The sequence below is a fragment of the Narcine bancroftii genome, chromosome 6, assembly GCF_036971445.1.
Source record: "Narcine bancroftii isolate sNarBan1 chromosome 6, sNarBan1.hap1, whole genome shotgun sequence".
In the NCBI taxonomy this organism is placed as follows: domain Eukaryota; kingdom Metazoa; phylum Chordata; class Chondrichthyes; order Torpediniformes; family Narcinidae; genus Narcine; species Narcine bancroftii.
The window spans coordinates 185841639-185869162 of NC_091474.1; the positions used below are offsets into that span (position 1 = coordinate 185841639).

A 27524-nucleotide genomic window follows, 5' to 3' on the forward strand; every position below is an offset into this window, starting at 1 on the left:
CCAGAGGACTTATTTACTGCATCTTTATGGCATTCTCTATATCGGAGAGACCGGTCACAGACTGGAGATTGTTTCGCTCAGCACCTCCGCTCTGTTCGTAACCACAGCGACCTCCCAGTGGCCATCCATTTCAATTCCAAGTCTCACTCCTGCACTCACGTGTCAGTCCATGGCCTTGAGTACTATCCCATCTGACCAGCCACAGATTGGAGGAACAACACCTTGTTTTCCGACTGGGCACTCTCCATCCCGATGACATTAACATTGACTTTACTGCCTTCCACTAAACCTGCTTGCCTTTTCTTTCCCCTCCCCCTTTTCCTATCTTTCCAGTTCCTCTACCCACCCAGTCATCCCTACTCCTCCTCATTGCTGTTGTCCCCTCCCTCCTTTCTCCACCTATCATCTCTTGGCTTTGCTACCCCCTTCCCCTCCCACCACACCACCTCCGACACTTGTGTTCAGATGCTTGCCTGCATTTTTTCATTCTTTGATGAAGGGCTCAAGCTGAAACGTTAGTTATGTATCTTTGCCTTTGCTACATAAACGACATTGTTTGACCTGCTGATCTTTTTTTTACTTCAAACACATTGTCTACAGAATTTTGTGGTTTACTTCAATGGAAGATCAAATAAGTGGTCCATTAGTTAATGCCAGCAATGAAGTCAAATTATCCCTCCACTCTATTGTAATTTCCCAGTTCTTTTTAATATATTTTCTTTCTTTTTAAGATATTTCTATTAATTTTCAGTAATAATAAATTTATACAGTACAATTCTGGAAAGCACTACAAAAGTAGTAGGGACTGTCTTCCCTACAAAAGTAATCATACGTATGAATTCCCAAAGCACAAGCATAATAATAAAGAATGGACATTATAAAATTAAATTTAAATTTTCAAAACCCCTACCCCTCAACAAGGTTAACAGCTAATATTGATGAAATGTATCTTTTGGAACTGGGCTTCTTTGACAATATCTCAAATTGCCCTTGAAAGGCGATGATGAGTCATCTTCCTGATTTGTCTCCTATGTGCTTCAGACTCTTGGACCATGCTGTTTGGCAGTGTGTTCCAATTTTTAGACCCAGGAAGAAACAATGACTTAGGGCAAATTGCAGATGGTGATATTTTAATGCTCCTGCAATCCTTGTCATTCTTGGGAATTGTCAAAATAGCCTAGACAAGCATTTCAATGTATTTTGTAGCCAGGACGTAATGCAGCAATGGTCCACTGGCAGTGGAGGTAGTGAATGTTTGGGTGATTAATTAGGTGCTAAGAAGACTGGATGATGTTGAGAGTGGTTGAGACAGGAGTCATTCGGACAAGTGGAGGGCATGCCATCACATTTGAGGAGCAACTCAGCCAGTCAGGTGCATCCATGGAAAGCAAGATAGTCGATGTTTTTTGGGAATAGTCAGGAATAGTGAGAAACCAGGCAGACATCCAAATAGAAAGGGTGGGGAAGGTGCATAGGCTGACAAGTATTAGATGAACACAGGTGGGAGGGAGATAAAAGAAAGCTAGGAGGCCAGAGAAGGAAGGGACTGAGAAGGATGTACTGTGATGGGTGGAAGGAAGGGAAGGGGGCTATAGGTGACAGGCTAGTGAGGAGAGTGGGGAGAGGAGAAAGAGAAGAATGAGCCAGAGAGATGAGGGAAAGTGGGAAGTTGGGGCAGAGAGGCTTCCAGAAATTGGAAAAGTCATTATTGATGCCATTTGGTTGGGGAATGCCAAGATAGAATATATGGTGCTGTTCCTCTAATTTGCGTGTAGCCTCAACCAGTACACAAGGCCATGGCAGACATGTGCATGCGGAAATGCGAAGTGGAAATTAAGTGATTGGCCACTGGGAGATCCTTGCCATTGCAGTGAACCGAGAAAAGGTGCTCAATGAAGTGATCCCCCATCTGTTCAGGGTCTCCATTGCAGAGAAGACCACGCATGAAATGATCCTTTCCGATTTACAACATGAAACATTCTTATTGAATGGCAGAGCAGCCTCAACAGGCCAGATGGCCACTCCTGCACATTTTTTTTTATGTTCAGTGGAGGATTTGTAAATTCTCTAACATAGCTGCAGTATTTGTGTGACTCTCCATCAATATTCACAGTCAGACAAGTGGAAACCTTAGTTTTATACCATCTCTGATTGAACATGTGATTTTGGTACAACTGAATGGCTCTTATTCAGATTAATGAGTGGTACTCCTGTGTGGTGCTTTGCAATGATCCAGAATTTCAAGTGCTTAATATAATGTTGCTCTTGGCATTATTTATTTTACTTTGTTGAAATGGAACTTAATACACAAATGGAGTGATAATGTGATTGTCGCGCAGTAAATAACTCGAGGTTGAGACTGAGTTTTCATTTTCAAATCGCCCGTGGACGCGACCTAGGTAAGTTTACTACCTCTGAGGTAGGTCAGGGACATGGTTGGATTTGGACCACGCTGACTGGGTCAGACCCTTTCTAAGTGCCACGTCAGTGGAGCGCTAACCGGGCAACCCCATTTTACATGGTGGTTTGAAAGGGCCTACTGATTTACAGGCTTTTATTCACAATGGACAGGAACCTCATCCTATTCCATGACCTGGGATTTCTGAGGAAGGGTCAAGGTGTTAGAGGCTTTATACAAGGTCAAAGAGGGACGGGCCACAGGTACAGTCACAGAGTGGGCTGGAAACAGGTAATTAGGAATACAGGAGTTCAGCCATTCACCTCTTGTTTTTTTAATTGTCCAGCGGGGTGATGAGGGGCACAGTGTCTTACAGGTTAAGCTGGTCTGGTGGCTTGATCTTCTATACTGATTGGCAGAGAGCCAGTTATTGGGTTGCCGCTGGGGCCCCTGTCTCATCCCAGACCTCCAGCACTGTGTCAATCTGCTGGGGGCATGACAGCTTGGCTAGAGTGACTAGGGTGGGGGGGAGAGTGCAATGGTGTATTTAATGCCCATGGAAGGAGGGGGAGTGTTGCTTGGAGGCTATGCTCCTCGGAGACCTCCGTGTGTGTGAGGTCCTGGATGGAGACAGTTTCCTTGCGCCCATCCAGGTAGGTCACATACATGTATTGGGGGTCCACGTAGAGGAGCTGAACCTTTTCGATCAGGGGGTTGGTTTTATGGGCCCCTCAAGTGTTTTTGTAGTAGGACCGGCCCTGGAGAGGTCAGCCAGGAGGATAGTGTGGTCCCCAACACAGACTTACTGAGGAAGGAGAAAATTCTTTCATGAAGCCTAGCGTTAGTGGCAGTACATAGCAGAGATCGAGTGGCATGGAGTGCCTCTGGAAGGACCTCCTGCCAGTAAGCAGTCCCCTGGACTTTAGGGTAAGGAGGATGGTGTTCCACATGGTGTTATTCTCTCTCTCTCTCTCTCTCTCTCTCTCTCTCTCTCTCTCTCTCTCTCTCTCTCTCTACTTGACTGTTCCCCTAGGGGTTATAACCCATGGTCCAGCAGGAATTGGTGCAGCTCGTCGCTTATAAACGAGGACCCCCTAGTCGCTGTGGATGTACGACGAGTACCCAAATAGGGTGAGCGCAGGGCCCCAATGACTGAAATTATAGTCATTTCGGGGCAGGAGATGTCAAAGGGGAACTGCAAATACTCATTGATAACTGTGAGGAAGTATACATTGCAGTTGGTGGAGGGAAGGGGCCCTTGAAGTCCACGCTTAGGTGTTCAAAGGGACATGTGACTTTTATCAGGTGCGCCCCATCCAGTTGGTAGAAGTGCAGCTTGCACTCCACATAGACCCTGCAGTGCCTGGTCATGTCTCTGATATCCCCAATGGAGTATGCCAAATTCTGAGATCTGATAAAGTGAAAAAAATCTTGTGACACTGGTGTGGCAGAGGTCATCGTGCAGGGTTTTGAGGTGCTGGCACATTCCTCATGACAAGATATGGACAACAGTTTCCAGGTTCTAGCATTTCCTAATTTCAAAACATGTCCTCTTCAAGTAAACACAAGAACGATATTCTGAATTACTAGTTTATTAATCCAATGAACCAAACTTTGTAGATGCAGTTTTAATTAATTGATAAAAGAGATAAACATTTTGCATAACTTCACATTAAGATTTTCATAACAATGAATAAACAAAGTGATCATCTATATTTAAAGATATAATGATATTCAACTTTAAAGAGAAATACAAAAGGAAATAAGATGAAATAAGACAAAATAAGATTAATTCAAAGAAAATTATCTCGAGCTTACGTTCCCTTCATAGTTTCATCAAAGAATGAGATGCAAACTCTTAGTATGTGTGGATATTACGGCATATTACATCATGATCACTATGGTAACACTACAAACAATACTTTTCCTTAAAGAGATAGGCACAAAATTAAATAAATATTAAAAACACAAGGTTTTAACCTTTACATTCCAGCCTTAATTATTATAATAGAAATTAATGGCTAATATATAATAACAGATACACAAGTAAATATGGTAATTATAAGGTTAGAAATCAAAACTTTCTGCATCTTGTAAAAGGCAGATTTTAGTAATAGGTCTATTTTAGTAAACAGTCTTGGTTTTAATCTGCACTTGCCGAATAGAACCTTTCTTGTCCAGAACTGTGTCCATGATTTTCCCCACCAACCAAGAATTTATTGGTGCAGAATCATCCATGATAATTACAATGTCTCTGCATACAAAATTGCATTTAGCTTTAGACCATTTTTGTCTTTCTTGTAATAATGAAAGATATTCTTTAATCCATCTTTTCCAAAAAAATCCTCAATAAACTGCACTTGTTTCCATCTGTGTCTTACATAAATGTCTTCATTCTGAAATTGACCCAGAAGCATTAAAGGGTTAGATTTAAGAAGTAAGTGATGATTCAGCATAAGTGCCTCAATGTCATTTGAATCAACAAAAATTTTAGTTATTGGATGACTATTTAAAATAGCTTTGAATTCACACAATACTGGGGCCAGGGTCAGTCCGTGGTCTGACCCATGCTGAGTCGCCATCTGCACCATGATGGCGGCACCCACATGGCGGCACCCACATGGCGGCACCCACATGGCGGCACCCACATGGCGGCACCCACATGGCGGCACCCACATGGCGGCACCCACATGGCGGCACCCACATGGCGGCACCCACATGGCGGCACCCACATGGCGGCACCCACATGGCGGCACCCACATGGCGGCACCCACATGGCGGCACCCACATGGCGGCACCCACATGGCGGCACCCACATGGCGGCACCCACATGGCGGCACCCACATGGCGGCACCCACATGGCGGCACCCACATGGCGGCACCCACATGGCGGCACCCACATGGCGGCACCCACATGGCGGCACCCACATGGCGGCACCCACATGGCGGCACCCACATGGCGGCACCCACATGGCGGCACCCACATGGCGGCACCCACATGGCGGCACCCACATGGCGGCACCCACATGGCGGCACCCACATGGCGGCACCCACATGGCGGCACCCACATGGCGGCACCCACATGGCGGCACCCACATGGCGGCACCCACATGGCGGCACCCACATGGCGGCACCCACATGGCGGCACCCACATGGCGGCACCCACATGGCGGCACCCACATGGCGGCACCCACATGGCGGCACCCACATGGCGGCACCCACGTGGCGGCACCCACGTGGCGGCACCCACGTGGCGGCACCCACGTGGCGGCACCCACGTGGCGGCACCCACGTGGCGGCACCCACGTGGCGGCACCCACGTGGCGGCACCCACGTGGCGGCACCCACGTGGCGGCACCCACGTGGCGGCACCCACGTGGCGGCACCCACGTGGCGGCACCCACGTGGCGGCACCCACGTGGCGGCACCCACGTGGCGGCACCCACGTGGCGGCACCCACGTGGCGGCACCCACGTGGCGGCACCCACGTGGCGGCACCCACGTGGCGGCACCCACGTGGCGGCACCCACGTGGCGGCACCCACGTGGCGGCACCCACGTGGCGGCACCCACGTGGCGGCACCCACGTGGCGGCACCCACGTGGCGGCACCCACGTGGCGGCACCCACGTGGCGGCACCCACGTGGCGGCACCCACGTGGCGGCACCCACGTGGCGGCACCCACATGGCGGCACCCACATGGCGGCACCCACATGGCGGCACCCACATGGCGGCACCCACATGGCGGCACCCACATGGCGGCACCCACATGGCGGCACCCACATGGCGGCACCCACATGGCGGCACCCACATGGCGGCACCCACATGGCGGCACCCACATGGCGGCACCCACATGGCGGCACCCACATGGCGGCACCCACATGGCGGCATGGATTTCCCTGGAAGTCAGTAGCATCCAACATGGCGGACCCCATGCTGCAGTATGGTCATCTCCAGAAGATGCTGGCATCCAAGATGATGGCTGCGATGCCACACACGGTCAGTATCATCGTAGTGTGGCTGCGGATTTCTGCAGAGTGAGACTTTGAGGCTAGGGAAACTTTGAAGGTTACCACTTTTGCCTCAAGGGAATAATGTTGGACAGTGTCAGGATGAATAAAGATCTTGATGTTCCCACCATCAAAAAGGCATTTAGTCACCTGGTTGTTGATGGAGATGTCCATCATGGAGTGGGCGAGTTGGTGAGGGCTGTTCTGATCCAGCACCATTGAGACCAGAGTCAGTTCGTGGTCTGACCCGTGCTGAGTCGCCATCTGTGGCATGATGGCGGCACCCACGTGGCAGTGTGGGTTTCCCTGGAAGTCAGTAGCATCCAACATGGCAGACCCCATACTGCGGCACTGTCTCCGGAAGATGCTGGTATCCAAGATGATGGCTGCCATGCCGTGAACATGGCAGTGCTGTGGCTGGAGGGCTGTGATCACATACTCTTGCATAGTGGTGTTTGTTTCTGCACTTGGAGCATGTCACATCTCTCGCCGGCCAGCATTGTCAGGGGTGTTTGCCTGGCCGCAGAAGTCGCACTTCAGGTGCTCTTACAAGACAGCGGCTGAGTTGGGCTCGTTAATCGGGTGCAGTAATGGACCACTGGCCTGTAGACCCGCGTCCCAGGATGTTGACCCCCATGTGGGCCAACTCACAGAGTATGCTTCCATGTGTGAAGGACAATCTCCAGCAACTTCGCAAGATTGATCATCCCTTTTAAGTCTAACTTACCTGTGTAACCTCTGGCGCATGTAGTCAAACCTGATGCCTGCAATATAGGTGTCCCAGATCAGGTCTTGTGTGTTTTGGCCTGAACGATGCATGCCTGCGCGAGTCTCCACAGTGCCCGGAGGAACTCATCACCTGATTCGCTCAGTCACTGTCTGCGGGTGGCCAGCATGTGGCTGGTATATACCTCGTTAACTTTCTCCCTGTATTGGCCTTTGAGCATATCCATTGTTTCCACATATGTGGTGGCATGTCTCATCATTGGGAACACTTGGGGTCTGACCCGGGAGAAGATAAGATGCAGTCCGTTTGCATCAGTGGCCACAATAATGGCTGAGTTTTGTAGGAAGACTTCAAAACAGCGTAGCCAGAATTCAAAGCTGTCTGAGGCATCAGATGACTGTGGGTCAATCTCCAGGTTGTCGGGTTTCAGGAGTTGGTCCATTGTTGGCGTGAAAACAAAAAAAATTGTGAATAAAATTGACGCTCAGTAAATAACTCGAGAGGGTGAGACTGAGTCACTGATTTACAGGCTTTTATTCACAATGGACAGGGACTTCATCCTGTACCGTGACCCAGGCCTTCTGGATAAAGAAGTCAAAGAGGGACTGGCCATGGGTACAATCACAGGACAGGGTGGAACCAGATAATCAGGTATTGAGCAGTTCACCACACTGGTGAGGTGTTTCAGGGAATGTATTTTGCCATTCAACTCCTCGTCACTTAGATTTGCCAGTTCTTGCTTGTTCCCATCCTCTCACCTCTTTATACTAGCTATTTCCCCTCTACTCTTTCAGTCTAGATTAGGAGTTTCAACCTAAAATGTTGGCTGTCCCATTTCCCTCCACAGGTATTGCTGAGCCACTGAGCTCCTTCAATACTTTGATTTTCTTTTTGCTTCAAATTCCAACATCTGCAGTCTCTTGTATCTGCACTTATAATTCAATTTGGCAATAAAAGTGCTTCCAGTGCTGAGAAACTGGTCAGCTTTTTCCAATAAAATTGGAAGAGAATCTAAAGATGAAGAGATAATGTTCCCGGTTTGTTCTTAATTTGACCGAGTCTGGCTCTGAATGTATCAATAGAAAAACGTTATCCTCAAAAATCGTAATAATTTGGAACTTTGTCCATAAATAAACAAAACTAAGCACAAAGCAGCAAACATTGTCATTCTAAGGTGTACTATATTCGTGGTTTACTGCATCTGCAATTTGTATTTTACACAGCAGCCTCATTCCAAAAATAATGGCATTGTTCCTCAAAGATTGCAATAAAGGACACTTTGTTCCAGATTTGTTTTTGAATAGAAGCTATGGTTGTTTTGAAGTGGATCAGTTACTTCTTTCTTCTAATTATATTAAATGTTATCAATTCATTCTTGTAAAAAGCTTTGCTGCACAGAATGGTTTGACATTTCTGGGAGACACAGTTTTTATGGCATCTGCTTTGAGTCTTGTGTTCAATCTTATCTGTTCATTTCTCTCTTCATCTGTGATCTAAAACGTGCATTGATTGAACATGAATGAGAATGGCAGTTAAAATTCTGCGTCAGTAATTCAGAAGCTTGACGTTAATGATCTGGTGATGTGAATTCAAGTCCAGCTATGACAGCTGGGGAACATGAATACAGGTCAAAGGGAATAAAGGAAATCTGTTCTCTTTACTCAGTCTGGTCACGAGCATACCCAGACCAATAAAAAATGGACCCTGAAGCCACCTTCCTGAAGAGCAGTGAAGGTGAACTATCAATGTTGGTCTTGTCAGTGATATCCACAAATTATTTTTGTTTTAAAAATTGAACAGTCTAAAATAGCACATTGCTTTATTCCTCAATTTGTAAGTTACACAATTAATGTTTACAAGAAAAATATTTTAATATTTAAACAGATGTTTTACTCTTCTACATAATTAACTCCCATTATGCACCTTTACATTTCATGTAATTTCTAAAATTACCCAGCAGTTGATGAGTAATTTAATTTTTTTAATTAAAAAAATTTGACTAGTGATCTATTTTAAATAATGCATATTAATAATATATCTGAAATGATTTCCATCAATTATCAGAATAATTTCCAGAGTTTTTAATATTCTGTTTAATGTAAAATATGCTTTTGCTTTCCCTTCCATATCTTTATTTCATTCTATAATACTGAGCAATGATGGGGTGTTGGGGTATGCAGCCCAGCCTTCCTTTACCATGCTTGAGGAATAATTTTGTAACTGTAAGCTTGAAAGTGTATATTAGTAAAATGCAGAATCCAACCCAATTGATGGTGACTCACATATGCATTTTCCAATAGGGATTGTTTAAAAGTGCTCATGAAAAGAAATGAAGCCTCACAAACCATGATAATTGAGCCAATGCAGTGTGTTTATCATTACCTTGGCTAACATCAGCCAACTCAGGACAAATTAGGATTCTAGAGAAACACAATGACTGCAGATGTTGGAATCTTAAGCAAACAAAGGATTGCTGGAGTACCTCTGTGGGTCAGACAGGATCCATAGGTAGAAGTGGTCCATCTACTTTTCAAGTTGGGTCCCTTTATTTCGATAAAGGATCCAGACCTGAAACATTGATTGACCATTTCTACCCATGGATGCTGTCTGACCTGCTGAGTTCCTCCAGCAATTCTTTGTTTGCTCAAATTGGGGATCTACTTAAACATACACCAACTGCATAATTGGAATGTATGTACACAACAACCTGTCCATGAGCCAAGGAGGTCCACTAGGGTCATATCCATGATGCACCTCAGTATCAGCCAGATGGGATATGGTGCCATGAGTTATTGATTCAATTTACCTTCAGCTAGTGAACACCTTGTCTAATGCAGGCATGTTGTCTAAAGCACTTGTCAACGTTGTGCAGATGAAAAATTTGAAATCACCTTTCGTGGGCAATGGTGGAGTAGATGAAAGGTTGACTGAGAACTGCTTTATTTGCCTATCTCTCAAGCCTTAACCATCTCTCCACCCTCCCTGTTCTCTATCCTGTCCCCTCACTCCCCGACTACCCCACCCCTCACCCAAATATATAAAGGAGCAAGCAACAAATGCTTTTTAAAAAAAAAACATTGCCAGTGAAGAAAAGCCTGTAGTTCCATCCCACACTGGAGAAGCAGGAACATCTAGTCATCTGTGCTACTGAAAATGTGAAGAATTGGATCTTTCTATTTTCCAGTGAGCGTATCAGATCACATTACAAAACCGTAAATCAATGTTTATAATGGAAAAAATATTGAGAGGTAATAACAGCAAGCCATATTAAGGTCTTTACTCCGAGCATAAACACACATTTATACACAACTATTATCTTCGAATGTGCTAGGATATTCATTGGTTTCACTTTAATCGAGATGGAACAGTTGATAATATAATCTTGTATCTGTATATTGCAGAAATAGCAAATTATCCTATTTTTAGAAGGCTGAAGATGGCAGATGAGCATATTCAAGTTTTCTTACTTATTGAACCCTGTCATGTGCTTAAAGTGAATTATTATAAGCACTTGATAGCATTTCACTTGTTTCCTGAATCCAAAACAGAAAATTTACATTATTAAGTTTCATTTAATTGTGTGCTTATGAAGGTGCAATAGTGCCAGAAATTATTCTGTGTATTGATTGAAACAAAAGTATGTTAACAAGGGGTAATAAGGGGTTAATAAGGGGTACCTTTGTGGAACTTGTGCCTATTCCCACTTGAAACTCATACAATAAACATTAAATAATACCTTGATAAAGAGCTCAAGCCCAAAATGTTGGTAATATATCATTATCTTTGCTACATAAAGTACATTGTTTCCCCCACTGAGCTTATTCAGCATTGTGCTTTTACAATAAACCCTGCTGGTTGCTTTAAATTTCTAAGATGCTATGGCATAATTGCTTTGGTTGGTTTGAATTTTAAATTTAGACATACAGCATGGTAACAGGCTATTTTGGCCCAGGAGCCCCCAATTACACCTGATTGACCTACACTCCCAGTACATTTTAGAACGGTGGGAGAAAACCAGAGCCCCAGGGAAAACCCACGCAGACACAGGGAGAACGTACAAATTTGTTACAGAGTGGGATTCTAACCCCGGTCCTGATTGCTGGCACTGTAAAGGCATTGCACTAACCGCTACGCCAAACGTGCTGCCCCATAAATTTAGACACACAGCATGGTAGAGGCCATTTCGGCCCACAACCCCATGCCAGAATTTACACTCAATTACACCCCTGGTATGTTGCAAACGGTAGGAGGAAACAGGACCCCCCTGGGAAAAACCCACGCAAGCACAGGGAGAATGTACAAACTATGATTGCTTGCGCTGTAAAGGCATTGCCCTCACTGGAGAAAGAGAATTTATAGATATTCACAATGTGCCACAGAACTTGCTTATAAATGACTGAACAAAGGGATGCTGCTGGATTGACTCTCTTATGCTATGATCACAGTAATAGCTAATACAGTAAAATCCCCGGTATCCAGCACCTATGGCTATTGTGGATGCTGGCTATGCAAATTTTCTGGTTGCCTGAGACATACTCTTACAATGCCCACTAATACACGTGCATTAAGAAAAACACAGTTTAAAATAATTTGAAAAAAAATCAGTATTGTAGTCCTTAATTATGTAAAGTTTACTTTAATCAGGAAATTCCTGTAACTTACAAAATTTAAATTCAAATTTGAACCCTGGTTGCTGACGTTGTAACAACATTGCACTAACTGCTACGCTAACTGTGCCACCATCATAATTAATGCTCCCCCCAAGTTTACAGATAAATCCTTACTAATATCCTTAAGAATAATAATAAAAGTAAAGACTCTTACTAAGAAATAGGGAAACACTTTGGTAGAGTCACCCCCAGGGGTGAGCGGCATTTGCCGGCTCTTCATCCTGAGTGATGCCTTTTTATTCAAACTTAACTTTATTCAAACAGTTGTGATGGGCGGAGCACGGCTGGGGTGCTCCGCTGGCAGAATGTTTGCTCCCATCTTCACCAAGGGGTTGTGTGTTGCTTTGGAAAACAGTTACTTTTACAATTTTAAACTTTTTATTTAAATTTTTATGTAATTAAGTTTATATTTATTTATTACATTTAAATTTAGACATGCAGCATGGTTACAGGACCTTTCACAAATGCCCGTGTCACCCATTGACCTACAACCCCGGCATGATTTTGAACAGTGAGAGGAAACCAGAGCCCCTGGGGAAAATCCATGCAGACACAGGAAGAACATGCAAACACTTTACAGGCAGAGCGGGATCACTGTGTTGTAACAGCTTTGGACTAACCGTGCTACCCAGATTTTTTTTTTGCCAGTTGCTTGAATTCCAGATACCAGGGATTTTTCTGTACTTGTAAAAGAGATGTAGGATTAAGGAAAGTAGTGAGAAATAGAAGTTAAGGAGTTTACCTTAGCTGTCCTTCTGAGGTTATAATTGCCTTTGTGTGGCAACCACCTCTTGGGTGAGATGTTTCTGAAGTTCAGCAGCCCTATCATCCTACCTACACTGGCTGTGACAGTTGCCTTGTTAGCTTCCTCTTGTAGTTCTTCCTGTTCAATGTCAGGAAAAAAGCCTGTGGTAGTTGTAACAGCTTCCAAGACTGCCATTATTAACACATTTCAGTAATGGTTGCTAAATTGCAACTTTGATACTGACATCAACAAGGCATTATAATGATACCATATAACAGGCTGCCAATAACCATTGGGCATTTTCATCATTTATTTTATGTGGGTTAACTGAGTAATTTGCGTCTTTGTTCACATCTTGAGATGATCATTTCAAGTTTGGTGCCGTTTTCAATACACAAATTGGGATGAGTCCCCATGCCCCACCTAAACAAGGTACATTTTCTGCAGAAACCAAGCATTTTGTTTTCAATGTGTAATTACTAAAATAAAGTGCTCACATTGGAGATTGGACAACACGGAGTAGCGGTTTGTGCAATGCCTTTATGTCAGTGATCGGGACTGGGACTCGAATCCTGCGCTGTCTATAAGTAGTTTGTACATTCTCCCTGAGTCTGCATCAGTTTTCCCTGGGCGCTCCGATTTGCTCCCACTGTTCAATACGTACCGGGGGTGTAAGTTAATTGAGCGGCACAGACTCGTGGGCTGAAATGGCCTTTTAGTATGCTATATGTCTAAATTCAATTAAAATTTTAAAAAAATATAATAAGATGAAAGGATTTGTTTTTTTTTAAAACACAGAATATATATTTCCAGAAAATAGATTAGTTATGTGGCTGATGCCATGAAAGTGAATATTTAATTAGAAAATCGGTTGCATGTGACTGGAAACAGAAAACATCAAACTATTGATACCTGTTTACCACTTGTAAATATTCAAAACAAAAAAAATGACCTGTAAATTATGATTCATTATTGCCTTTGTCCAATATACTATTTGTTGTCAGTTTAAACGATATAATTTTTTAAAATTTAGACATACAGCACGGTACAGCCCCTTTTGAACCATGAGTCTGTCCTGTCTAATTATACCCAATTGACCTACACTCCTGGATATTTTTGAACAGAGGGAGGAAACCAGAGTACCCAGAGAAATCCCATGCAAATATGGGAGAATGTACAAACTTCTTACAGACAGTGACAGATTCAAACCCTGGTCTCTGGCTTGACCGCTACGCTAACCGTGCTGCCCCAAAATACAATTATTTCTTTAAAAGCAATCAAAGCATAAATTGCATATGATCATATTAAGAATTTCAAACTTCACTAGAACAACCAAATTGCAAATTCTATTGCAATCCATAAAAACTATTCTCACAATATTATTGAGCATGTGCAATGGTGACTACAGAGCACACATCAATGCCTTTTATTGTGTTTTGCCAGCATTGTGTTTTTACTTCAACCATGGTGTCTGCACACATTTGTGTTTTACTATTCCTTTCATTTAAAGGGAGGATAAAGAAAATATATAGATATACATGTTGTTAGAAGTCATCCTAAGATGATAAGACAAGGAGCAGAATTAGGTAATTCAGCCCATCAGGCTGCCCTGACATTCTATCACCTCTGATTTACTATCCCTTTCAACCCCATTCTTCTGCTTTCTCCATAAAACCCTTAATTTCCTTCCTGATCAAGAATGCATCTATCTCTGCTTTAAATAACCCCAGTGACTTGGCCTCCCCAGCCATCCACGGCAAAGAATTCCACAAATTCAGGCCTGGTTAAAGGATGTTTTTGTATTCTGTGGCTGTGACCTCTGGACCCAGACTCCCTCACAATAGGAAACATCCTCTCCATATCCACTCTATCCAGGTCTTTCAGTATTTGGTAGGTTTCATTGAGTTTCTTCCCCCCCCCCCCCCCCACCCCCCCTGCCATTGTTCTAAACTCCTGTGAGTACAATCCCAGAGCCTGCAAACCCTCCTTGTATGAAAATCCTTTCACTCCAGGGATCATCCTTATAAAACTCCACTGGACCTTCTCCAATCCCAACTCATTTTTTCTTTGGATATGGAGCCCAAAACTGCTCACAATATTCCAAGTGCAGTCTAACAAATGTCTCAACATCACATCCCTATTTTTATATTCTATCACTCAAAATGAATGCTAGCTTTTCCTTTCCCTTCCTTACCACTGACTCTACGTGCATACTGACCTTTAGGGAATTTTTCATGAGGACTCACTAGTCCCTCTGACCTCTGATTTCTGAACTCAATCATCCATTTAGAAAATAGTCTATGCTTTTATTCCTTCCACCATCATTGTCAACAAAATTAATCTCTCTGGGACCTTGAGTATCGTTTCACAGACTTTATTTTCACATGATATATTAAGGAGTGCAGACAGCACTGCTAACCAACTCTAAAATGTACCTCCATGAGTATTTATACAGAGGGCCAAATTATGATCACATTATTTAATTAATAATTTAATTAAAAATTTTACAAACTATATCTAGATCTTGACTACAGCTTTTTTTACTTAGACCTTAGTTTTGTCTAATTGTAAGAAAAACTCATCATTAACCACTGTTAGTGTCCTTGACCACAGTCAAGGCTACAACTTTAGCTTCCAAATATATTTTGCTGAACACAATTTGGCAAGTCCAAGTACTGCATTAAAATAGGCTGTTTTCCAACTATGTTAGTGTCAACATATCTGCATAAGATTTCTTCCACATCGTAACATATCTACACTCTATTCCTTCCCCAACACTGTGACCTGTCAGTCCTTCTATAGACTCAGTATTTCCTCAACTCTACCTGTCCCTGTCTGATCTTTAAATAGTCCACAAACTTGGCCACAAAATGATCTAATTCATCATCTAAATCATTGACGTATAACGTGAAAAGAAGTGGCCCCAGACCCGAGCTCTGCCGATCACCACTAGTCACCATCAGCAACAAGAAAAGGCCCCTTTTATTCCTGTTCTCTGCCTCCTCCCTGTCAACCAATCTTCTATCCATGCTAGTTTATTTCCTGTAATACCATGGGCTCTCACCTTGCTTAGCAGCATTGTGTGCGGCACCTTGTCAAAGACTTTTTGAAAATCCAGGTAAATCATATCCACTGACTCTCCTTTATCTGTCCTTCCTGTTATTTCCTCTAAGAATTTCAATAAGTTTGTTGGGCAAGATTTTCCTTCCAGAAAGCCATGCTGGCTTCGACTTATTTTTCCATGTGCCTTCCAAGTGCACTAATACCTCATCCTAGATTCTAACTGGTCTTTTGTCTCCCTCCTTTCTTAAATGTGCAATTTTCCATTCCTCTAGAACCATTCCAGAATATAGTGATTCCTGAAATATCACTACCAATGCCAACACAATTTCTTCAACTACCTCTTTCAAAACTCTGGGATCCAGGTAATTTATCCACTTTCAGACCTTTCAACTTCGTAATACCAACTGCACACACTTCTGCTCCTTGACACTTTAGAATGTCTGGCACACTGCTGGTGTCTTACACAGTGAATTTCCATTCCATCATTTTCACAGGGAATTCTCCAAAGCTGAAGCAGATTATTTGTAATTTTGATGTCTTTATTAGACCTGTGATGGTATTTGGACTAGATATGACTGTCATAATCGGAACCATCACTTTCCAATTCTGTAACCTTCTGCAGTTCACCCATTGCATCCACTTCCATATGGTGCCATGTGGATTCCAGCTCTGGTTCCAAGCCTTCCAGTTTAGCCCCCACCAGGATCTCAGGTACCTGCATGGTATTGACTCACTTTGCTTCTCCTGCCATATCCTACAGACTATCCTCAGCACGACGCACAGGTACCTTGCCATCTCGCTACCACAGCTCCATACCTCACATGCCACAACCTACCATGAAAGAATTCACACACCCTCCATCTCTTCAACAACTTCCAGTTCCCTAAACTTGATCGCTTCATGTTTACATGAACATTCAATCCCTTAACACCTCCATCCCCCATACTGAAGGCCTCAAAGGTCTTTGTTTCTTTCTGAACATTAGACCTGACCAGTTCCCATCCACCACCACCCTCCGCCAGCTGGCAAAACTTGTTCTCATTCTTAATAATTTTTCCTTGAACTCATCCCACTTTCTCCAAGTCAAAGGGTGAGTTATGGGTACCCACATTGGCCCCAGCTATGCCTGCCTTTTTGTTGGTTATGTGGAGCAATACATGCTGCAAGTCCACACAGGAAAGGCCCCTCAGCTCTTCCCCTGTTACATCAATGACTACTTTGGTGTTACCTCATGCACCCATGATGAGCTTGTCAACTTCATCCATGTGGCTGCCAACTTCCACCCCGACGTCCAATTCACTTTGTCCATCTCTAGCAACACTTCTACGTTCCTCGATCTCTCTCTTCTCTCGGTCTCCATCTAGGGAGCCAAACACTCGACAGACATCTACAAACCCACCAACTCCCACAGCTACCTCTGCTACACCTCTTCACCCCCTGTCCCCTGTAAGGATTCCATTCTCTCAATTCTTTTGTCTCTATCGCATCTGCACACTGGATGTGGACTTCCATGCCAAATCATCAGAGATGTCTTCTTTCTACAAACGATGCAGCTTTTTCTCTACCACCATTAACTCGGCCTTTAGCCACATATCTTCCATTGCTCCCACATTTCTTTTGGCTCACTCTGTCCCCACGTGCAACCAGGACAGGATTGCTCTTGTCCTCACCACCAGCCTCTGCATCCAACACATCCTCCTCCATCATTTCTGCCAACTACCACATGATCCCACCGCTTGGCACATTCTCCTCTCCTCCGCTCTCTGCCTTCTACAGGGACCGCTCCCTCTGTGACTCCCATATCTACTCCTCCTTCCCCACCAATTGTCCTTGTGACTGCAGGAGATGCTCCACTTGCGCACACACCTCCTCCCTCGACACCATTCAGGGTCCCAAACGGTCCTCCCAAGTGAAGTAACATTTCACTTGTGAATCTGCAGGGGTCATCCGGTGTTCCCGTTGTGATCTCCTTTATTTTGGAGAGACTGGGTGCAGACTAGGAGATTGCTTTGTTGAACACCCCGGCTCTGACCAATACAATAGCATGGATCTCCCAGTGGCCACCCATTTTACTTCTCCATCCCATTCCTTTGCTGACATGTCTCTCCATGGTCTTGTGCACTGACAGACTAAAACCACGCACAAATCAGAGGAATAACTTCATCCAGTTCAGTTCAACTGGATGGCATTAACATAGACTTCTCTGGCTTTTGTTAACCCCGCCTCCAACTTCTTCTCTTGTCGCCTTCCCTCAGCTCTGTCTCTTACCCTTTTCTCGCTGTCTTCCTTCGCATGGACAAAATTCTCACCTCTCTCACTATCATAGCCAATTAACATATTTTGTTGGGCTGAATTCTTCCTCCAGCCAGCACTGTTTCTTTTCTAAGATTTTCTGGGTTTTTTTGGCTTATTCTTTGCATTTTGCCAGAAGAAGGGCTCAGGCCCAGAACATAGACAATATATCTTTATCTCCTAGGGATATTGCAAAATCAGCTAAGTTTCTCCAGCATTTCGGTGTGTTTTTTTTTACTACAATCACAGCTTCTGCAGACTTTTGTGTTTCATGTAGTTCACTCATAGTGTAAGTCTGCTTTAAAAAAAATCTTTTATTTGCTCTGCAGGTGGCTATTCTATCAGAAATATTCATCCAGCAGTAGCTCTCTATGGTACAGAGTACTAGAAACTGAAGCAGGAGTAGTTCAGTTGGTCTCCTGAGCCCCACATTCTGAAATTATGCCCCATAGCTCCAGATACCCACACTAGGAAAAACAACCTTTTGACATCCACCCTGCCAGTAATCTACAGAATTCTAAATGGCTCACAAAGATCGTCTCCCATTCTTTTGAATTCCAGTGAATATAGGCTTAATCTGCTCAACACCCTCACTTCCTCTCAGGAAAACAACCAAGTAAACCTTCTCTGCATACTGTTTCCAAAGAAAACATTATGTGCAGTACTCCAGGTGTTGTCTCACCAGTACCCTGTAAAGTTATATTAAAGTTCCATCCTGTTCTACTCCATATAATTTGCAATAAAAGCCAGTGCTTCACTTGCCTTCCTAATTACTTGAAGTTCGTATGTCCTAACTATTTACATACCAAGACCCCCCAGTATCCTTCTGTAACATTTTGTAGTTCTATTCTCTTTAAATGACAATTCTCTTTTTTACTTTCTCCCTAAGTGAATTTTTGACAGTTTCTTCCCACTCACTAAACCTCATTAAAAGAAAGCCAAGACCACCTATAAATTGGAGGAGCAACACCTAATATTCTGTCTGGGCAGTCTCCAACTAGATGGCAATAACATGGACTTCTCTGGTTTCTGCGGGCTCATAGTGTCGGGTCACCGCTTTGGACATGGCACATTCGGCAGCCCGCTAAGGTAACATAAAAAAAAATTTGAAAAGATAGTTGGATAGGTTTGAGTGGGATATGGACCAAATGCAGGTAAATGGGATGAACTTGGAGAGACAACTTTCTTAGCATGGATGGGTTGGGGTGAACGGTCATTATATTAAAGCTTGTATTCTATCTGAGAACCTTGTATTCTGTCTGGGCAGAAAGCAATTGACAATCAACATTTTGGGGTGTAATCTTCATCAGGAAGAGCAAAAATGATGGCAGAAGCCCAAATAAAAGTGTGGGGTGGGGAGGGGAAGGAGCAGGGGTTGGCAGGTGATGGGTGAATACAGATGAAGCTATGGACAATCAACATTTTGGGGTGTAATCTTCATCAGGAAGAGCAAAAATGATGCCAGAAGCCCAAATAAAAGGGTGGGGTGGGGAGGGAAAGGAGCAGGGGTTGGCAGGTGATGGGTGAATACAGATGGAAGGTGAAAAAAATAAGCAGCTGAGAGTGATAGAAGGACAAGGCAGAGGGCTAAGGTGGGCAGTAAATCATGGACTGAAGGGTGGGGTGTTGGAGGAAGAAGGATGTGGGTGATGGGGAGGTGGAGAGAGATTGAAGAATGAGGCTAGAATGATTAGGGAAAGCAATGCAAGGGGTTTAAGAAAACAAGTGGGGAGATTACTGGAAATTGGAGAAGTCAATGTTGACCCTCCAGTTGGAGACTGCCTAGAAGGAATATAATTTTGTGTGGCCTCAATGTGGCAGCTGGGCTCAAAGTCAGAACTGGGGGTGGAGATGGCATGGATTCTACAACTTCAGGAAACTTCATTTCTCAGTCACTGCTAGTCATCTGTGTGTGTTGTAGGCTCAGCTTGCTTGCTATTTTTTCCCGTTTTTGCCCTTGGGAGTGGAGGACACACCCAATCTTCCTGCTCTGCATTTTTCAACTCTACATTCTTTTGTCCATGTACAGCGAGAGGTCTGAAATGTTGGTTGCCTTTTGCTTCCTATGGATATGCGTGATCTGGTGAGTTTCTCCAGCACATTTGTGTATTCGGCTCTAGTACCTGCAGACTTTCTTGTTTAACTCCAAAGCTATGGATTATATAAATTTTCAGTTATTCCATTTATTTTGTTCAATTTAATCAATAAATAAACTAAGTGGTACCGTCAAATTTGGAAGTATGGGTAAAACAACTGGAAGGACTCAGTAAATCTCAACAAAGGGTCCTGATCCGAAATGTTGACTGAGCTGCTGGGTCCTTCCAGTGTTTCTTTGTCACTCAAGATTCCAGCAACTGCTGTTTTTCTTTTTCCTCTAGTATTGGATAATTAAATAGATATAACGTCAATTAACCCATGCAAAATTAACAAATTTGCAATTGAAATTTTCATTTCAGCAAAACTACTATGAATTTGAAATAGGGATGAACCCAAACTTGTAGATTTGGGGTTTGAAATATAATTGGCTAAATGTGTCAGCTGACAATGGGAATGGGCCATGGAGATCAATTCCTGTGCCTGAATGAGAAACCCAACCTCTTGCCTGACTTTGGTATTACGATTCTGCAGCCTGCCAGTGAAAAGGAAGCAAAGGTTAGGCTGTGTTGAAGCCCGCATGGCTCTCTGGTGAGTGATTTAAAGGACTTAGACAGGACTTTACCAGGCAGGAGTGATTGGCAAGTGGAGGCAAGCAGACAGGATCTGAAAGAGAGGATCAAGTGAGTAGAAGGAAGGGCATTTGAATCAGAGGAGAGGGGAGTGTTAAAGATCAGGATGTGGACTGAGTACATAATTGTTGAGAGAGGGTCAGAGTCTGTGGTTAGGTGGAGAGATTTCAGAAGTGAGGAAGAGAGCAGTAATGGTCAGTGGATGGAAAATGCTGGTCTGCAGTGGCTCAATGGATTTAATATTGTCTGCATCCAGGGAAGTACTTATTAAGCACTGATGCTAAAGCAGGTCTTAATTTGCATTTAGACACAATTTGCAGTTTGCAGCCTATAGAAGCATGATTCCCCTCAATATTTATCTATCTTTCCCACTCACATTTTATCTGTTCCTGTTTCTTGGAGGGCAAGGAATTGAGGGTCAATTCTTAGCCAGCATTGAAAGTGTATTTGACAGCACTGCCTGTCCCTAAGTTTAAAAGATAGATCCTGCTAATGAGATGCAACAGCTGTGTGAAACAAGGGAAACCATCAATCTTATCCTCTGTGCTGATTTGCAGTTTATGTTCATTATAATCTCTAGTAATTATCCTGAGTATTGGGGCTGAGAGATGATTCCAGACAGCTAGTAGTTGATTAGTATTATTACTCCATCAAAAATGAACAGAGGCATTAGTTTACAGTTGCTTGTTTACTGCAGTAAGCCCTTAATTTCCCCATGAGCATAAGCAGCAGTAGAATAATACAGTGCATTTTCAGGAAATGCAGGTGTCGGGTGACAGCAGTTTTAACTTGTAGTGTGAATGAGGAAAGTGGTTGACTTTTCTAACAGGTTAAATAATTAATCAGAATTTGTCACAAAATTTATTGTTTTGCAGGAGCATCAAGGTGCAAACATTTATATAAATCACCTTACAAAATAAATAAAAGCAGTGCAAGAAAAAAGTCAAGGTAAGGCAGTGTCTGTGGTTATCCATGCTGCAAGCCCACACAGCCAAGACCCCTCAATTCTTCCTCCAGTATATCAAGGACTACATTGGGGTTGCCTCATGCACCTGCGATAAGCTCGTCAACTTCATCCACTTCACTGCCAACTTCCACCCCGATCTCAAACTCACCTGGTTCATCCCCTTCCTGGATCTCTCTGTCTCCATCTCGGGAGATGAGCTTTCCACTGACATATATTACAAATCCACCAACTCCCACAACTACCTTGACTACACTTCCTCACAACCTGTCCCCTGCAAGGATTCTATCCCCTTTTCTCAATTTCTCCATCTCCACCATATCTTTTCCAGTCGAGATCTTCTGAAATGTCTGTCTTCTTCCACAAACATGGCTTCCCTTCCTCCACCATCAACTCAGCCCTCACCTGCATCTCCTGCCCTGCTCCCCCCTCTGCCCCCAGATGCAACAAACATAGAGTCCCCTTTATCCTCACCCACCACTCCACCAGCCTCTGCATCCAACACATTATCCTCTGGAATTTCTGGCACTTACAACAGAATCCCACTACCAGACACATCTTCCCTTCTCCTCCCCTCTCTGCCTTCTGTAGGGACTGCTCCTTCTGTGACTCTCACCATCTCCCCCCCTCCCCTGCCAACTTCCCCTGTGAATGCAACACCTTTGCTCACACCACCCCCCTCACCACAGTCCTGGGTCCTAACAAGCCTTTCAAGTGAAGCAACACTTCATTTGTGTATCCATAGGAAAGATTTACTGCATCCGGTGCTCCCTTTGTGGCCGTCTCTACATCGGAGAGACTGGGTGCAGATTGGGAGATCACTGAGCACCTTTGCTCTGTCTGCAACAATGACAGACCTCCCAGTAACCAACCATTTCAGTTCTGTCACATTCCTATACTCATATGCCTTGTACTATCCCACCAAGACCATCAGCAAATTAGATGAACAACACTTGATTTTCTGTCTGGGCACTCTCCAGCCAGATGGCATTAACGTCAACTTTTCAGGTTTCTGCTAACCTGCCTCCTCTTACCCCTCCCTCCTCCCCTCCCCCTTCCAGTTCTCCTCACTCCCTTCACCTAGCCATCCCTCCTCCCCTTGATCGCTCTGTTCTCTCCATCCCTTCTCCACCTATCACCTCCTGACTTTGCAAACACACCCCTCCCCCCCTTACTCTTTTGCTCGGATTCCTGCTGACATTTTTCCACAGCTTGATGAAGGGCTCAAGCCCAAAACATTGGTTCTGTATTTTTACCTTTGCTACATAAAGGGCACTGTTTGATCTGCTGAGTTTATCCAGCATCTTGGTTTTTTACTTCAACCACGGTATCTTTAGATCTTTGTTTTACCGGTGTCTGTGCTTCATTGTTCATTCAGGAACCTGATGGCAGAGGGAAAGAAGCAGTCCTTGTGCCACTGAGTGCTCACCTTTAGACACCTGTACCTTTTTCCCCAAATCGGCATGGGCATGGTGGTGAGGGTCTTTGAGGATAGAGGTTGCTTTCTTAAGACTGATGCCCGTGTTGTTGCAAGCAGAGTCAACAATCCTCTTTTTTTTTGTTCTCAGTGTTGGCATCTCTGTCCCAGAGAGTGATACCACCAACCAGAATGCTTTCCTGTCAAAGTTGGAGGTTCTCTTCAAACTCCTTACAAAGAATAGCTGTTGGCAAGCCTTCTTTGTGATTGCATCAACATGGAGGCTCTAAGACAGATCTTTGGAGATGTTGATGCCAGGAATATGATGTTCTTGACCCTCTCCACTGGTGATCCTTTAATGAGGACTGGATCATGTCTCCTGATTTCCTCCTAAAATCCTCTCCTTGGTTTTGCTAATGTCGAGTGCAAGGTTGTTGTGACACCACTCAACTAGCTGACCTATCTCCCTCCTGTACACTTCCTCATTGTAAGTAATATAAGTAGATTGAGGCCATACTGAAACGCTTGTACATTTTTAAACCCTCTGTGTATAATTCTTAAGCCTCTCCTGCCTCAAATTATTTTCTTTCTGATTGGGGCAACCTCTGCGACTTAGTTGAATGCCACCAGTCCCTGCTGCCTGAATGCCCACTTCCGTCATTCAGCAGCTGCTCCTCCCCACAGACTAGGTCATGGACTGAAGCCCATGTTAAAGAGTTGCATGTTGACAAATTTATGGGCAGTTTTCCTGGAGTTGAGGCAGTTGGAGCAGGGCAAAATATGGTGGGGTGGGTGAAAAAATTGACTACATTTAAGCTTCGGAGTCTAGCATAACCAGAAGACCCATCTGATACAATAGAAAGCCAATGGACAGATTAAACTTTTCCTTTCAAATACTCTTATTTTCATCATCTCTGCAAAATTAAACAGATCATATCTTCAATCTAGTAATCTAGGATGGTAACTGCAGGGAAGTTATTCATATTGACCACTACTACTATATTTAGTGCACTGATTCAGATTCTAATACCAGTCGTTTTTAAGTTGTATTTCAGATTAGCACATTGAGTGTTTGGTAAGGAATGTAAGGAGATTAGAAATAAGAGCAGCAGTAGACTAAGTGGCCTGTCAAGCCTGCTTCATCATTCAGTGAAATCATGTCTGATCAGCATCTCTTAACTGCCTGTTCCCCAAATAGAATGAAATAATATTGCCAAATGTATCCTATAGCTAACATTTATAATTTTTGTCATGTTATTATTCTTACACAATTCCATTCAATCTTTCTTATGTATTGGTCTATTTAAATCTATTTCCCATCTTAATCTCGCTTTGGAGAATTGCAAAGTTTTCACTTCTCAGTAGTATCGGATAGGAGAATAGTGCCTTGCACTAATTCGCTGTCTTCCTATTATTAGCAAAGCAGTCTATGAGGTAATGTATTAGAGGATCTTTGAATTTGCAAGAGTATAAAATAAGCTCCATGCTTGGCCAACTGTTAAATTGCATCTCCTGGGTTTGCTTGTGTCATTTCAGTCAGAATAACTTCTATTATTTGCATCTTCTAACTAACTCTCTAGAATGACAAATCTTTGAACCAGTCCACTATCATATTTCCATTTCTGAATTAAGCTTCTAATTTTATTTCAAGTGTAGACGATTATTTCTAATTTTCTTTGTTATTTTTTCAAAGCCTCAGAGCAGCACAGCTTTTACAAATTCCTCTTGTAATTTAGTCCTTTTTTTGAGTTATTTGAAATGCTATATGTAACACAAAATCAAGATTGAAATGGACACAGATCTGACATTGTTCGTTCAACATTGTCTTATGATTTAAATATTTACAAATGGTCCGGTGTTAAAAGCCATGAGCAAAGAACAAAGCTGCCTCTCTGGACACATCATCTGCTTTCTGCTTTTGTCACGTTTATCATCCAGTTAATCTCCCAAAGCCTGCCCTACAATCAGTGGGAGTATTTCTCTATTATTAGTTTGATCAGATAGTTTTATTCATTTTACCACATCAGATAGCTGCCTCTTTGAAGTAAATATTGAAGGACCCTTACTTGTCAATTTGATGAGGCAAAAATATTGGCTTTCTTTTTGAAGAATTGTACTTTCTTTCTCACATCATTGCCCATTCATATCTCTGTGACTGGTATAATGTTAATGGATTGATTTCCAAACAGCCATAATTATCTCTGCAGAGTTTTAATACAGAAATCGTTATTTTTAATTCTGTTTAATACAGACAGTCACCAGGTTGAAGACGTCCAATTTACGAACATCCCGTAGTTACAAAACGGCAAGCCGGCCGGAAATAGAATGGCATCAACTTCTGGTTCGAGGGTGGTTGAGTCTAATTTAAATTAAATTATTTTTCTTAAACAGTAAGCAATCTGAGACAGTGCTTGAAAAATCCCATTTCTTCAGAATTTGATTATTTTGTTTCAACTGAAAATTAACCAAATTGCAAATACAAATGCGAAGCAATGGGGAGGGGGAGGGGGGAGGGAGGGAGTGAGCAAGAGAGGGGGGTTGGCACTGTGAGAAGGAGGGGGAAGGGGAAGGGAGGGAAGGGGAAAAAGCAAGAGGGAAGAAGAGAGGGAGGGACGGAGAATGATCAAGGGAGGGAGGGATCAAGCGATTGAGCAAGAGTGGGGGATGGAGGGAGAACACAAAAAGCACAGACTGTCAGCAAAAGCCATTACCACTGTCATTTTATCTACAATGCATGAAATGGGTCAGGCCAAACAAAGAAGGGAGTAATAGTTAATACTTCAGGTCCTTATGACTTATTATTGTGTACAGTACTGTATTATTACAATGTACTGCATTATTATGTCTTAGTGTATTGAGAAGTGTTTTATATGCTTATAAAGGTAAAACATATACTATATATTAAGATTATCATTTGACTAACTGATGCTATATGTGGACATGTTCTGACTTGCATACAAATTCAAATTAAAGACAGACCTAGTAACTGAACTCATTTTTAACCCAGGGACTGCCTGTATCTTAAATATATAAAGAATTTCAATTCATTTTTTAAAAAACTGCTTTTAAGGTAAAATCTCTTCATTAATAAACTATCCATGTTTATGGAGCTCCATATATTATTGAGAGAGGTATTAAATTCTTAAATAAAATCTGAAAATGTTCAAGAGACTCAGGCAGTCAGCCAGACTATGTGGAAGGAGGAGCAGAGCCAATGTTTCAGGTTGAAAATCTTTCATTAGAATTTCACCACCATTTTGATAAAGGATTTTCAAACTGAAATAGTATCACTCTTTCTCTTTCCATAAATTCTGCAGGACTTGCTGAGTGTATCCAGCAATTTCTGTCTTCATTTCAGATTTACAGCATCTGCATTTTAAACTTATTTTTAATTACGCTCTTGACCCCTCACCATCCCCCCCCCACCCCCAATGGGACAGCTAGAAGTTCATGAGAGATCATTAATTTAGCAGCCACCCTTGAGCAGTTTGCTAATACAAAGTAGTAGGTATAACCACGTAAATGATGGCCATACGACACATGGTTGTACAGAACTGAGTAGCTCTGGACCTGATCTTAGCTGAGCAGGTTGGGACGTGCACTCTCATTGGGAAAGACTACTGCCCCTACATCCCCAATGAATCCTTTAATATTACAGATCTCTCCAACTCGCATCACTGAGGAAATAAATTTAATCAAGAATGTGGGGGGGGGGGGGGGGGGGGAAGCAAAGGGAGGTTCTGGCTGGTGGCCCTTTAACATGTTAGGAAATTATTGGGGAGCAATATTGACAGCATCGTGCTGATAATTATTGTTGTTATTTTAATACTCAAGTGTGTGCGAAACCTGAGTACGGCAATTTGGCATATTGTAACTGGTCATCGTGGAATAATAAAAGGTGGGAATGTTAAAGAAGTTATAAAAGGTCTCACAGAAATGACAAACATTAAGGAAAGGAACCACTGCTTTATGTTGACTGATAAAAGATTTAATAGCCTCACTGACAGACAATTGTCCTTAATACAAAAGGAAAAGAGCCATTGCTTTATGTTGACTTCATAATGCAATGCAACTCTTCTGCAGATGGAAATGATTACACCCTACTACTATGCCCTCTGTTTCTAGTCTGACTTAAAGTCTTCCTAGTTTTTCTTCATTTTCAATGGTCTTTGCCTGATTTTGGCGGTGAGAGAGCAAGGAGGAAGGCAACCAAAATAATAGTTTGAGATTGTATCAGTTTAGGACATTTGGAAGAGTAGGGTTAGGGCAAATGAACTTGACTGTTTTACAGGGAAGTGGGGAGGGGGGGAGGGTAATAAACTTTGAGCAGAGTCCTAAGGGGGCCATAGCTAAAAAAAGGTTGAGAATAGCCACTTTAAACCGTGGACATCTGAAGTGAGTTCCAGTGCAAGACTCCACAGCTTGAGTATCACTTAATACATAATGAAATTGGTCTTCTGTCTTTCACAGTTGTGGAACTTCAAGGTATGAAAATCATCAAAGTGATGTCCCA

General features: G+C 43.1%; 1 protein-coding gene across 4 annotated transcripts in view; it reads left to right on the plus strand.

Moving 5' to 3' along the window:
* Positions 1–27524, plus strand: part of LOC138736854 (protein LEG1 homolog) — a 205760-nt gene that overhangs the window by 12203 nt on the left and 166033 nt on the right. The window contains exons 3-5 of one of the 4 annotated variants that reach the window (XM_069886968.1): positions 18794–18993; positions 21506–21578; positions 25263–25360. The exons of 1 other annotated variant lie outside the window; for it this stretch is intronic. In XM_069886968.1, the coding sequence (XP_069743069.1) occupies positions 25337–25360 (24 nt within the window). In that variant the 5' untranslated portion in view covers positions 18794–18993; positions 21506–21578; positions 25263–25336. The remainder of the gene's footprint in view (positions 1–18793; positions 18994–21505; positions 21579–25262; positions 25361–27524) is intronic. 2 more of the 4 variants (XM_069886967.1, XM_069886969.1) reach the window with 2 other exon arrangements.